The sequence below is a fragment of the Sturnira hondurensis genome, unplaced genomic scaffold (genome assembly GCF_014824575.4).
Source record: "Sturnira hondurensis isolate 20B ecotype Veracruz unplaced genomic scaffold, ASM1482457v3 Scaffold0015596, whole genome shotgun sequence".
Classification (NCBI taxonomy): Eukaryota; Metazoa; Chordata; class Mammalia; order Chiroptera; family Phyllostomidae; genus Sturnira; species Sturnira hondurensis.
Window position 1 is genome coordinate 10,772,208 of NW_028088227.1, and position 15,352 is coordinate 10,787,559.

Below are 15,352 nucleotides of genomic sequence, written 5' to 3' on the forward strand. Positions count from 1 at the left end.
CCTCGTTGTCCTCCTCACATCTGCCATGCCCCCGACTTGAACTAGCGGTGAATCTTTCAATGACAGTGTTGTAACAAGACTGAGTTTCTTGAGAAAAAGGCTCACGTTTAACCTCTTGTCTATGTTAACACTCTGTACCTACAAAATGCTTAATGCTGTTTGATTTGGGGGGTCACTTCATTTACGGCATCACCTCACAGTGGAAAGCATCCTCAGAGCTTCCTTCTGCACTTCTGAATAAACTTTCCTGGCCTCCAAATGAAGGTCTTATTTTCTTAGCAAGGTTGGAATAAGGCAAACTCCATCTTCTGTAAATCACTACTTACAAAGTAATTCCTCAAGATCTGATAAGTCCTGACTTTTCTCAATTTGCTGGTGTCTTTGTGTAATGACGTAAGTAGACAGGTTAAAGTAGCCAAGATAAAATCTGACCAAATTCCTGGAAATCAAATGTGTCCTAGCTAAATGTCCAAAACCTGGCTGTTTCAAAATTATCTGGGAAGCTTTAAAAAAAAAAAATCTTGGACTTAAGCCTAGCGAGTAATTGTGGTGCACAGCTAAATTTAGGAAAATAAAATACTTCTGATCAGCAAGCTCTTCGTGTCCAAGACCAAACTTAAAAACAAAACAAAACCCAGCCATTTAATCACTCGTGTTCAGCCTAAAGGATGTAGGAAATGTTACTGAAAAGTCACCCTTCCATTCATTCAATACATATACTGAACATCAAAAAAAGCCTTGGTACCAAATCACAGGCAGTCCCCAAGAGTCAGACACACTTATTACAGCGCCATCAACAACCAGGCTAACCTTGAGCACATTTAAAGGAGAATATGATTTATTTCATAGGAAAATTCTGTGACAAAAATCACAGAGAAACTATTGAGGAAGACTTTTACTCTATCCTCCTAAAACAGTTTCTAACTTGTTTCCCAGTCCAAACACTTGCATACTGTAATAAATCCCAGCTAGCACCTACATGCCAGGCAGTGCGCTAAGCTCTCTGTCCACCCATACTTCAAACATCTTATTTGTCAAGGCCTAGGGGCCAGAAGACTCCTCCTTTCATTTGCTACGTGTATCCTCGCTCCTGTAACCAGACCAGGCAAAAAAAGTGCTGAGGCAACAGGACAAGGACTTTTAATGCAGAGTGGCCCATACATAACAGGGCCAAGCTAAAAAGCCACAGGATGTAATAAAGAGGAGATGCTCTCCATCACCCCCCCACCAGAGGTCCTCATCACTACTGAGGGTCATGATGGCAGAACCTACAAGAAACCAAATACCAACTAAACCCACTCCAAAACGGCCACCAGTTTAGTGGTAATGCTTGCTGTTACTACTAATGTATGTCTGATTGCCACCGCCATCAGAGAACTATGATTAGGGCTTTACATGTCTCAGACACTGCTCTCCTAAATGGATTTCACATTTAGTCCTCGACAATTTGAGTTAGTTATTCAAGTTCTCACACGGGTTTACCCTCTACAACTGGCAGGAGTTGAGACAAGGAAATTACTTACTGAGAAGGCACAGAGCCTGTAACTCGTGCTGCATAAGCCACTGCCAAATTCACTAGTAATCTTTTAGGAAGGCTCATAAGGGCTTCTAGAACATCTTCCTATGCGTAGAGTTAACAGCCCCTGCAGTTTTACTCTACAGGGTTAAAAGTGTAGTTTTAACATAGGCCATGGTTTTAGTTCCTTCCAGTGTTGATATACAACGCTGGGAAGTTACCTTCCCTGGCAGAAACATATTATCTGGAATAGAACAACTTTTCACCTAACTTAAAGCCTTCAGCTTTCTTAGAGTACACCTGCCCTTAGGAAACTGTAGGGGTTAGAAGTAAGCACGGTCAGTACAACTCATCTGAAACCACATTATTCCCTCATATTTAAGTGACCAAAATCAGAAAAATTCCATAGTGAGTGGAAACCTCAGCACTATTGGCATTTTTCTGTTGTGGAAGCTATCCTGCGCATTGTAGATGTAACAGCTTTTCTAACTTCTGCCCACTGGTTTTTGGCGTCACTCTCTAGTTGTGACAAGCAGAAATGTCTCAGGACACTGCCAAATATCCCCAGGGAGAAAAGTCACCCCTGGTTGGGAACCGCTGCTTTCGGAGGCACTGTGCTGTTAGCAGAGCTACCGTTCCTTAGTTGTGAAGACCAAAAACTGACAGACTTGGACTTCGTTCTGCTGGCTCAATAAAATAAAATTTACCTTGCTTAGCATTGTGTGTTAATACACAATAACTGAAAGGCCCAGTATTATGGCACTGTGAAATACTAAGGCCTTATTACAAAGCAGCTCTGACTTCTTCCTATGGTTTCCAATTTTCTTGGTGGACATCCTAGTTTGGCCAAGATCTAAGCTGGTTTCCTCTCAAATGACTGACCTGTCTCCAGGTGACATTCTGGTGTGGGCAGACAAACCTTCCTTACCTTACACCTTGGGGATTAACTCCAGGTCACAGTGGGTCCCCAAAGCACCATGTTGTGAAATTCAAACAAGAGACCGCATTCTGGCTGCAAAGTTCTGGCCACAACACAGGTTAAGCAGCAAGAAGGCATGTATTTTCTCATTTTTTATCACACCAGTCAGGGAGAACCCTGTGTCCCTCTCCCTTGGTTAAAGAGGGTCAGGACTGCCACCACCCTAAGGCAAATTAGAGAGAAAGCATGAATCTGTTGACTAAAAAAGGAGTTATTACACCCTTGCTAAGTTTGTTTAAGCAAGTCATGCAGATGAGCTAGAAAATATTCCTCTAAATAACAGGAGGCATGGCACTGATTATCTTAAAAGAGCTTTTATAAAAAGAATGACTTGAGATTATAAAGCATTTTTCAAATACACAAAGTGCTTTATAACGACTCAAGCCTTAAGGAATGCTTTTTTAGTACGTCGCTTCTTTAGTTGTTTAAAAGAAAATACCCCAGTCAAAGGGTGGTGGCATATTTGGTATCACCACTGTTTAAAGAGGATTGAAGTTACAGGAATGAGAAGTATATAATTAGTAAATAATCCCTCTCAACAAGTGAGTTAAGTAGAAAAGCCATAAAAGAAGAAAAGCTGGATGCAACACAATCAGTACATATAAGAAATGCATTTTTATTTTTATTTGAAAACAACTTAAATTTTTAGACAAATGATTTTAGTATATAAATTTGATTTTGTCCTTATACAGAATATAAAGATTTCCCTCACTGGTCTTCTATGTGCAGGGCATTACAAGCCTGCAGGGAGATACTTTCAGCATACAAGCGGTGTCTTATGTGCAGGGGGCCGGCAACCGACGGTGCGGTGCTCCTACACACAAATCGGGTCAAGTGACGTCACATATGAAAAGGCGGTAAGAGAAATATCCTAGTTATTCAAGAAGCAAACAGGACACAAAAACTGTGCAGATAAGGTCAGATCAGTAACTTTAGTGGGGACACTGGAGCTTATGCTGGAATAACAACTTTGTGAGGCTAGAGAGTGTACCACGTTAGAACAGCAAGGAAGCATCATTATACAGAAAGGCTGGAATGAGGGATTTTCACTAAAGCAAATTAACTTCTTGTCAACTGCCCAAACAAAACAAAACGAAGCAGAGCATATGAGTGTTAGTATTACTAAAGGCAAGATATACCAGTTTCTGTGTAGCATGCTAAAAGTTAGAACTTCTTCACTGGTGCATACGAATCATTAATAGTCACAGAAAGTTTGTTTCTTTTCCCCTTCTCGCCAAGTTTCAGGCATGTCTTATTTTAGATGGAGTATAGCTTTTATCTATTATTTCATCCTGTAAAAACATGTGAAGACAACGTTCATTCTGTGCCAGAGGATGACCAGCGACCCTAGGAATAAAACAGACAAATTTAGTCCAATATTTTATAAAAACACATATTTTAAGTTTAGGAAACACAAACAATTTAGTAATAACAAGTGTTAGTCTGAACTTCCCATAAATCTATGCTTTACCAACTTGAAGTAAATTCTCTTTCCTTTGGTTCACAAGGATAATTTAGAAAACATTCAATCACGAGCTTTGCACTGCTTCTGGCATATGTACCCAGTTAGCTTCTTTACCTATTAGATGGTACATTTATAAGAAACTTAAATTAATTTTAAAATTAAAAGTAAAATATTTCCTGACTCTAAAAATCCATTTTAAAGAAGGAAAAGATACAGGATTAGAGTTAGAAATGCCCTGGAGCTCAAGGAAAGCCCCAAACAGTAGAAGGTACAGGTACACAGGGTTCTTTGGGCAGGGGTGGGGGACGGGTTGCTTGCTTTTAAAAATTTTAAAGGTTTCCATTAGACTAAACACAAGATCAGACTGGGCAAACAGACTTCTGTTTCAGAATTTAAAAACATCTACTTTAGCACTGCCTTCTCTAAAGGGAAAGTATGTACATAAAAAGACAATGAAGGCTGTCTAAAACAACAAAAAAGGCTTTTCTTTCTGTTTATCCACCACGCACAGATCTTCAAAGATAAAAATTAAAGTGCTTCTAATAAATAGTTCACACAACCATAGTCTTTATGATTTGACCTCATTTGGTCAATTTTAAAGCCAATACTTAATTATAGTGAACCCTTCCCTGGTATAACTATCACTACCTACCTTTTTAAAAATGCCTGTATTTTAAATGGAAATAAAATTTAAAGTTACAAATTTTGCTTTGATCTTAGGAGTTTCTAAAGTAAAAGATAGCCCCATCTTCTTACATTTCCAAAAGAATACATTTTGCCATGAAAATTTTAAATGTGCACATTTTACAAGACATGCTGATAATACCTCCATCTGCAATCAAACAAAATGATTTCAAGGATACTGTAAGTTTTATTGTTCATACTAGAACATACCTTAAATCAGAAAGAATCACAAGTAAAACAGTCTTTTTAAGTGCTATAATTTTAAATGTAATTTGCATAAATTAACCAAAAAAACCCCCAAATACATACACAACTTAGGTCAAAACAAAGATACTCATTTCAATCACTCAAGTGTGTTAATATTTATCACATGATATTTAACTTGTTATATACTTTTACTTCGCTTAAATGATACAAAAAGTTAGGAAATGGACAAAAGGAAAAGCAATATTACAGTTTAGCTTAATATCAAAATTACTAGCAGTCACATAAGATAATCTTAGAGCACTGTCCACTCTCACACCCTGAAAAACAGAAAAAACTTACTTGTTTATAAACTGCTCCAGCCCTTGCTTCCTTTCTTCAATAAAATTGTCATCAAATATTCCATCATCTCCTCTAAAAGGAAGCTGACGCAAAAATGCTTTCCCAGGGAGTGGGGGAACTACAACCTAAAACAACGTAAGGAAAGAAAGTTCTCGAACGTGCTGGCTGAGTTGTGGACATCTATAGATCACAAAATCAAGAAAAAGTATATCCTCACTATAAGAGCCATCCCTCTGTCAAACTTGTTTAAATATAAAAGGGAGTCAATAAAAGACACTGAAAAAAATATTCAATGTTTTGGAGGCAAGTTAACCAAACACAAAAGAGCTGATCAGAACAACTCTCCTCAATAGCTGGGCCCCTAGCTTAATTATCATTTTTCCTGGACTTATTAGCAAAGCACAAGTGAAGAAAACATGAAAAAAATACTGAGATAAAAGCTACCATGCCCCCCAGACAAGTTCTGATGTCACCTGAGGAAGACAATGCTTTATTACAATGGAAAGGTAGAGATCGAAATCAACTTTCAATGCAATAAAGAAAAATTCACGTAGGGAACTTCTGGCCAAGTTGGAGGCATAGGTAGATACACTCTGCTTCCTCACACAACCGAAAGAAGGATAATAACAAATCTAAAAACTAAAAAACAACCAGAACTTCCAGAAAATCAAACTGTATGGAAGGCCAACAACCAAGGAGTTAAAGAAACGTTCATCCAGATTGGCAGGAGGGGTAGACCCAGGCAGAGTGTGGAGAGGACACTTGGCAAGGCAGCAGCTGGTGGGCCCACATTTGCAAGCAGATAAACCAGGAAGAACAACTGGGGAGGGAGGGTGACCATGCAACTCAGGGTTCCAGTGAAGGGAAATAAAGCCTCAAAACCTCTGGGTATAAAAACCTGTGGGGGTTGCAGTGGCAAAAGAAATTCCCAGCTCACAGGAGAAGTTTGTTGGAGAGATATACAGGGTCCTAGAACATACACAAATCCACCCACACCCAGGAATCAGCACCAAAAAGGCCCCAATTTGCTTGTGGGTAGAGGGGGAAGTGACTGAAAGCAGGTGAGAGCCCAGAAAACTGCACTGTTCCCTTTGAACCCCTTCCCCACATACAGTGCCACAACACAGCAATATGGGTCCCCCACCCCCATGAATACCTAAGGCTCTGGCCCTTACAAGATAACACATGCGCTGAGACAAAGAAATACGGCCCAAATCAAAGAACAGATCAAAGCTCCAAAAACAGAACTGACGAAGAGATGGCCAACTTTTCAGATGCAGAATTCAAAACACTGGTACTCAGGATGCTCACAGAAATGGCTGAGTATGGTCACAAAATGGAGAGAAAATTGAAGGCAATGCAAAGTGAAATAAAAATATACAGGGAACCAACAGTGAGGGAAAGGAAAGTGGGACTCAGATCAATGATCTGGAACAGAAGGAAGAAAAAAATCATTCGACCAGAATAAAATGAAAAAGCAAGAATTCAAAAAAAAAATGAGGAGGGGCTTAGGAACCTCTTGGACAACTTTAAATGTTCCAACATCTGAATCACAGGGGTGCCAGAAGGAGAAGAGGAAGAGCAGGAAATGGAGAATTTATTTGAAAAAAATAATGAAGGAAAACTTTAAACTGTGAAAGGAAACAGACTTTCAGGAAGTCCAGGAAGCCCAGAGAGTCCCAAAGAAGTTGGGCGCATGGAAGTACATACCAAGCCACATCACAGTTACATTACTCAAGATTAAAGATAAAGGGAGAATCTTAAAAGCAGCAAGAGAAAAGGAGACAGTTACCTACAAAGGAGTTCCCATAAAAGTGTCAGCTGATTTCTCAAAAGAAACCTTGCAGGCAAGAAGGAACTGGAAAGAAGTATTCAAAGTCATGAAAGACAAGGACCTACATCCAAGATGACTCTATCCAGCAAAGCTACTATTTAGAATGGAAGGGCAGATAAATTGCATCCCAGTCACAGTCAAGTTAAAGAATTTCATCATCAGCAAGCCCTTATTATATGAAATGTTAAAGGGGTTTACCTAAGAAAAAGATAAAAAAACTAGGAACAGTAAAATGACAACAAACTCTCAACTATCAACAATTGAACTCAAACAAAAACAAAAAGGAACTAAGCAAACAAATAGAACAGGAACAGAATCACATAAATGGAAATCATGTGGAGGGTTATCAGTGGGGAGGGGGAAGGGGGGAAAGGGGGGAAAGGTACAAGGAATAACAAGCATAAATGGTAGGTACAAAATAGACAGGGGGAGGTTAATAAGAGTTTAGGAAATGGAGAAGCCAAAGAACTTATATGTACAACCCATGGACATGAACTAAGGGGTGGAAGGGAAAGCTGGTAGGAGGGGAGGTGCAGGGCAGAGGGGAACAAAGGGTTAGGGTTAGGAAAAAAATGGGACAACTGTAATAGCATAATTAATAGAATATACTTAAAAAATAAAGAAACGTAATATTAACAATGTTCAGACATAGTCAGATACAAATTGTTATCCATTTCTTCCACCCCATACCACCTGCATATAGGCTTCCCTACTTGTGAGGTGATGTCAAGATCATCAACAACTACTTGTCACCACTATTCCATTTCCTAGGCTAAGAAGCACGTTACCTTTCTCCCAAATCAGCTATCCTATCTTTTCTCAAACCAGTCATTTCTTCCAACACTATAGGAACACCCCAAATTTTCACCTTCAAAGCCTGACTATCCTCTAGGGTCAACTTATACTGATTCCTATCTTCTGGGAATTATTTGGGGCTCAGACATTTATTTTTGAACAGTGTTAAATAGCAGTGAGCTACTTATTTTACAGATGAGTTTGGTTTCTACCCTAGTGTTTCCTTAACCACAGCACTCCCACATGATTCCCTGTAGTAGAAAGAGGCTTTCTTGTGCACTCACAATGCTTAATAGCATCCCGGGTCTCTATCCCTAGATACCACGAGTAGCACTCCTATTTATGACAATAAAATAGTGAGATATATCAATATTTAATATCTCAGATGGTGATGTCCTCTTGAAAAAATTAAACTAGGAGTTTAAACTAAAAGAGAGATATTCTCATATTGGGTGGTCAAAGGAAGGCCTCACTTAGAGGTAGCATTTTAGCAGTAGACTTGACAGAAGGCAATATCTCCTAACTTATTTATAAATCAATAAAATTCGAACAAAAATATTAATGAGGGTCTTTATAAACTTGCAGATTTATATATGAACTTTAGAATTTAATAAAGCTCAAGAATAATCAAACTATTTGCAACATATATTAGGTACCTGAAGACATCAGAACATATCTTCAGGCTGTTCTGAAGGGCAAATAGATTAGTGGAATGCCATAGAATTTAGAAACTTCCCTGGCTGGCATGGCTCAGTGGATTGAGCACCGTACTGCAAAGCAAAGGGGTCACCAGTTCAAGTCCCAGTCAGGGCATATGCCTGGGTTGCAGGCCAGGTCCCCAGTGGGGGGGCGTGTAAGAAGCAACCACATATTGATGTTTCTTTCCCTCTCTTTCTCTCTCCCTTCCCCCTCTCTAAAAATAAATACAATCTTTAAAAAAAATAATTTAAAAACTGTTCAATGTGTTTATTGGAAATTTAGTTCATAACAAACACAAAATTGTTGACAAGTGGAGAAAGGAGTTTGTATTCAGTAAATGGGGTTGACAAAACCACCCGTCCCTGTGAAGAACCACCAATCTAGCCTATTGATGCCTTCAAATCAAGGACTCTCTTTTAGACTACTTATGGTTATTTTGATAAAAGCTGGGCATATTATAGAAGCCTAAATATCTGTTAAATGACCAACCACTTCACTGGAACCTTATCTTACACCAAAACAGAGAAAAGATGGAAGTAAACAATTAAAACAAGGAGAAATATAAATAGTAAACATCAGTAATACAAATTATACCCAATCTAAGAGGTAAAACTTCAAATTTTTTGGTGCAGAGTTTCTATAACTAGGAGTTATCCTAAAACAATAATTTGACAAGGTAAAAAAGGAAAGAGCAACACAACTTCATACAGATTAGCAATAATAATAATAAAATAAAATTATTATAATAACAGCAAAAAAGAAACACAAAACCAAATGCCTTCCCTTTATCAGCACCCAAACTCACCCAATAGAATGTAAGCACCATAAAAGTTGGGGACATTAATTTGTTCACAGCTCTGTTACTCAAAGAACACACAGTCTGAGCTCTCAAATGTTTATAAAATAAATACATCTTCAAAAGTGAATATTCCAAAGCAAGAATGTAGTATTTCTACTTATTAAGGCCTTTTTCTGTCTTTCAGTGAAGTTTTAAGTTTTCATTACATGGGTCTTACAGTTCTAGTTTTATTCTTAAGTATTTTATGAATAAAATGGTTTTCTTTTACATTTCAACAGAATGCAATGACTGGCATATGTGCTCTTGTATCTAGCCCCATTTATCTGGTTAGGAACTTTCCTTCCATTCTTTCTTATTATGCTTCAGAAATAAGCACAAGCTACCCCTTAACCTACTTACGAGCTCCTATTCCTACTATATTCTAGTCAAAAAATAACTTTTCATCATTCTGGGCACACTGCACTCTGTGATGTTATCCTGATACAGAGCTGAAATAGGGATATTAGAGTGTGACTATGCTCTAATTTATTTTGCAGCCAAAGCTTATGAGAGAAGACAATTCTTACCGGGGTACTTGACTCTGTTCAAATTGCAGGTAGATCATGGTCATCATTTAAAAACACTAATCTGAAGAGTATCAGCATGTATCACACAGAGTAAGCTAAGTACTAGTCTATAAACTTTTGTTATATGTAAGTGTATGATGATGAAAAGTGTATTTATTATGAGTCAGTAAAAAATACTGGAAATGCACTGACCCATGAGACGTGCTGAGGAAAGAATCCTGGCTAGGGGTATGGAGGGGGAAGGTGGAATAGGAAGATGAGGGAAAGGAAGTAATAGTAAGTGAAGTGTCATCCCAGTGTAAGTCAGCAAAGGCCTCAATTGGGACACAAAAGAAGGAAGATAATTATACAGAAAAACTATACACTTCATCCAGCTTGCATGAAATAAGGTAAAACCGAACTCTTTGAAAAGGAGAAATCATATTTACTTTTATTCATTTTATGCAAGGTAATTTTCCTAAGAAATTTTATACTGAAATTTGGAAAGTTTTGCTTCAAAGTTGCATTACATATAATTCTTACCTTGCTCTCTCTTTCTAATTCACTTCGTAGCCATTCAAAGTCACTGTATCTCCTTCTAACAGTAGATTCCTTCAGCTTGAAAATAGGCAGATTTGTCTGAAACAAAAAATGTCACTCCTAAGTTGAAGCATATTACAGGGAGTTCAGAACAAAGAGGGGTGAGATGTGTGTGCTAAATTAATGATATGGCAAGCCTGGTTACCTTAAGATAGAAAATCAAAGTTATTAAGGTGTCATTTTTTTACCTTTAACAAAATAAAACTTAGCTAACTATTAAAAAACATTATTTACACTAGAGTAAAACTTTCAATATGAAAGTTAGCACATATGCTATTGGATGTTGTTCTGCCTGAGGTTAGTTACATAAACAAAGGCCATTTTTTCTATTGCACTGACCTGTAAAAATGTCAACTGAGCAGGGATGAAGATAAAGCCATGATCCAATTTAGATAACAGCTTAATATATAATGTTCAGTGGAGAAACAGACCTTAACTACTTTGAAATAAAATACAAAATATTTTGGTATTATTTCTTCCACTATATTGCATATTCTTAATGATCTTTAAAAATGCCAGAAAAATCACTCAATGGAAGTAGGAAATTAGGAGCCATGCATTTTACATCAGATTCATAGGTCCACAGCTTTATAGACTGAGGGCAAATTTAAGAATGGGAAACACAATACCCAGGACTTTGAGGTTACATCAGAGCGGAAGAAAACTTTTATTCAGAGATTATTCTTTTTTTTAATTTTTAATAAAGAAACCCCCAGCAAGGAAGCCCAAGTTACATGTGTTTTTTTTTTAATTTCATTTATTTATTTATTTTTAGAGGGGAAGAGAAGGAGAGAAATATCAATGTATGGTTGCCTCTCATGAGTCCCCTCCTGGAACTGGCCTGCAACCCAGGCATGTGCCCTGACTGGGAATTGAACTGTGATTGTATGGTTCGCAGGCCCACGCTGAATCCACTGAGCTACCACAGCCAGGGCCAGAGATTATTCTTTACAAGATTGCAAAGATCACTTCTGTCAATTTTTAAACTTAAAAGTAACAAGAATATTTCTATTACCTTTTTTTTTTTTTTAGAGATGATTTTTTTTTTAATATTTTATTTATTTATCTTTAGAGGGGAAGGGAAGGAGAGAGAAAGGAAACATCAATGTATGGTTGCTTCTGGTGCATCCCCTGCAGGGAACTGACCCCTGCCGGAAACTGGCCTGCAACCCAAGCATGTGCCCTGACTGGGAATCGAACCGCGATCGTCTGGTTCGCAGGCCCGCGCTCAATCCACTGAGCTACACCAGCCAGGGCTCTATTACCTTTTAATGATCTTTAAAAAACAGAATGCATATTACCAAGTCAAATGAAAAATGGTTTATGATTAATGACAATTAGCCAAAGCTGTGTGGCATCACAATTTTACCATCAAAAATAGATTTTATGAACCCCCATTCATTGCTTGTGGGAATGTAAACGGACATAGTTACTGTGAAAAACAATATGAAAGTTCCTCAAAAAAATTAATGAAGTTACCATATGACCCAACAACCCCTCTTCTGAGTCGATACCTGAAAAATTTGTTCATAAGAACATATGTACCCCTATGCTCACTGCAGCATTATTCACAGTGGCCAAGACATGGAAACAACCAAAGTTTCTTTTGATAGATGACTGGATAAAGATGTGATACTTATATACAGTGGAATAGTACTCAGCCAGAAGAAAAGATAAAACACTGTCATTTCCAACAACAGAGAACCTGAGATACCATGCTAAGCAAAATAAATTAGGGTATAAGACTGAAAACAACAAATGAACAAACAAGACAAACAAAAAGAAACCCCCCAAACTCACAGACATAGAAAACAGGACAGTGGTTACCAGAGGGAAAGGGGGTTAGGGAGAGGTAGTAAATGGTAAAGGGGGTAGAATACAAGATGATGGAGGGAGATTTACTTTGCATGTTAAATATAAAATATAGTATACAGATGATGTATTATAGAACTGTACACTTTAAACATGATTTTATTAACCACTGTCACCCCAATAATTTTAATTAAATAAGAATAGGTTTTAAAATACATATAGTATCACAAAATTTGGAAGGGACAGAAATGACCTAACACAAATAATGCCATATCATACTGAAAATGCTATTTAATACTACAGTGGACCTTTGAATGAGAGGTCTGAGCTGCACAAGTCCACTTAGGTGTGGCTTCCCCCCCATAAATACACTGGAAACTTTTTTTTGAGATTTGCAATGATTTGAAAGAAACCCAAACTATTGGCCAAGATGGAGGTGTAAGTAAATACACTATGCGTCCTTGTACAACCAAAAGGAGGACAACCACCAAAAAGAAAACCAAAAATAGGACAACAAATTTGAAAAAAAAAACCCCAAACCCCAAAACAACCAGAAATGCCAGAAAATCAAACCGTATGGAAGTCCAACAACCAAGGAGTTAAAGAAGAAACATTCATTCAGACTGGCAGGAGGGGCAGAGGTTGTACGGCAAGGTGGCAGCTGGTGGTCCCACATATGTGTGCAGATAAATTGGAACAACTGGGGAGCAAGGCAGACTGCACAACCCAGCGTTCCAATGTGATTAAAGAAGGCCTCAAAAACTCTGGCTGTAAAAACCTGTGGCAGTTGTGGCAACTGGAGAAATGCCCAGCTTCACAGGAGAGTTCATTGGACAGATTCACAGAGTACTAGAACATATACAAACCCATCCACCTGAGAATCAGCACCCGAAGGGCCCAATTTGCTTGTGGGAACTGACTGAAGCCAGTCGAGAGCCAAGAAAGCAGCATTGTTCCCTCTTGGACCCGTTCCCCACATGCAGCGCCACAACAAAGTGATGTAGGTTGCCCCCACCTTAGCCAACACCTAAGATTCTGTCCCTTGCAAGATAACATGCACCAAGATAAAGAAATATGGCCCAAATGAAAGAACATATCAAAGCTCCAAACGTGGAACTAAGCGCAAAGAGAGAGCCAACCTATCAGATGCACAGTTCAAAACACCAGTAATTTAGAAGCTCACAGAAATGGCTGAGTATGGTTGCAAAATGGAGGAAAAAGTGAAAGCTATGCATAGTGAAATAAAGAAAAATATACAGGAAACCAACAGTGATGGGAAGGAAACCAGGACTCAAATCAATGATTTGGAGCAGAAAGAAGAAATAAACATTCAACCAGAACAGAATGAAGAAATAAGAATTCAAAAAGGTGAGAAGAGGCTTAGGAACCTCTGGAACAACTTTATATGTCCCAACATCCAAATTATAGGGGTGCCAGAAGGAGAAGAAGAGGAGCAAGAAATTGAAAACTTATTTGGAAAAATAATGAAGGAACTTCCCCAATCTGGCAAATGAAATATACTTCCAGGAAGTCCAGGAAGCTCAGAGTCTCAAGGAAGTTAGACCCAAGGAAGCACACACGTAGGCACATAATTACATTACCCAAGATTAAAGATAAGGAGAGAATCCTAAAGAGAAAAGAGACAGTTATCTACAAAGGAGTGCTCAGCTGATACGACTGCCAGCTGATTTCTCAAAAGAAATCTTGCAGGCAAGAAGGAACTGGAAAGAAGTATTCAAAGTCATGAAAGACAAGGACCTACACCCCAGATTGCTCTATCCATCAAAACTATCATTTAGAATGGAAGGGCAGATAAAGTGCTTCCCAGACAAAGTCAAGTTACAGGATTTCATCATCACCAAGCCCTTATAATATAAAATGTTAAAGGGAATTATCTAAGAAAAAGAAGATCAAAACTAGGAACACTAAAATGACAACAAACTCTCAACTATCAACAGCTGAGCCTAAAACAAAAACAAAAAGGAACTAAGCAAACAACTAGAAGAGGAACAGAATCACAGAAATGGAGATCACATGGAGGGTTATCAGCAGGGAGCAGGGAGAACTGGAGTAAAGGGACAAAGAAAAAGAGGCATAAATGGTAGGTACAAAATAGATAGGGAAATGTTAAGAAGAGTATAGGAAGTGGAGAAGCCAAAGAACTTGTAGGTATGACCCACAGACATGAACTAAGGGGATGCTGGGGGGATGCTGGTGGGATGGGGGTTGTGATGGAGGGCAATAAAGGGGAGAAAAAATGGGACAACCGTAATAGCACAATGTATAAAATATACTTTAAAAGAAAAAGACTTCACTCATTAACCATGTAGCCTAGAAATATCAAACATATTAAGAGTTAGGCACATTATGAATGCATTAAATATATAAATACTAGTCTGTTTTACCATTTACTACCATAAAACGTACACAATTATATTATAAAAAATTAAAACACACACACAGACCACACATGGAAATATTGGCTGTCAAGAGAAATGTAAACAAGTGTAAGGATTAAGCCACAACTACATAAAATTAACTATAGTATATACTGTGCTACTGTAATCATTTCATAGTTGCCTCCTGTTGTATCAGTTACACTAGGCTACTATAAAGCAATCACATATGCTGGCTATCAATGCATTAATCTTTATACTTGTAATAAATATGGATTTCTTTTTCACAGTATCTTTTCATTTTTTTAAATTACTAGTATAATACATGTAATTATCTACAGTGTTTTACATCATACATGACAATATTGATGTAGGTACTGACAGAGAATTCACTTAGATGACAAACTTAATGGCATCAATAAAGTACTGCAAATGTAGTTTAATGTTCTTAAAACTTTCTTTTTTCTAGCTTACTTTATTGTAAGAATATAGCATATAATACATATAACATACAAAACATGTTAATAGTGTTTATGCTATTGGTAAGGCTTCCAGTCAACAGTAGGCCATTAGTACTTAAGTTCTGGGGGAGTCAAGTTATCAGTGGATTTTTAACTGTGTGGGAGATTGGTACCCTAACCCCCAGCATTATTCCAGAGTCAACCGTATATACCTTGAGATT

General features: G+C 37.9%; 1 protein-coding gene across 2 annotated transcripts in view; it reads right to left on the reverse strand.

Moving 5' to 3' along the window:
- Positions 1 to 3,091: 3,091 nt before the first annotated feature.
- Positions 3,092 to 15,352, reverse strand: part of SNX3 (sorting nexin 3) — a 42,706-nt gene continuing 30,445 nt past the window's right edge. Inside the window, exons 2-4 of one of the 2 annotated variants that reach the window (XM_037064992.1) lie at positions 10,406 to 10,501; positions 5,191 to 5,315; positions 3,092 to 3,842 (exon numbers count right to left, since the gene is read on the reverse strand). In XM_037064992.1, coding sequence (XP_036920887.1) covers positions 3,737 to 3,842; positions 5,191 to 5,315; positions 10,406 to 10,501 — 327 coding nt within the window. In that variant the 3' untranslated portion in view covers positions 3,092 to 3,736. The remainder of the gene's footprint in view (positions 3,843 to 5,190; positions 5,316 to 10,405; positions 10,502 to 15,352) is intronic. The other variant, XM_037064993.1, reaches the window with a different exon arrangement.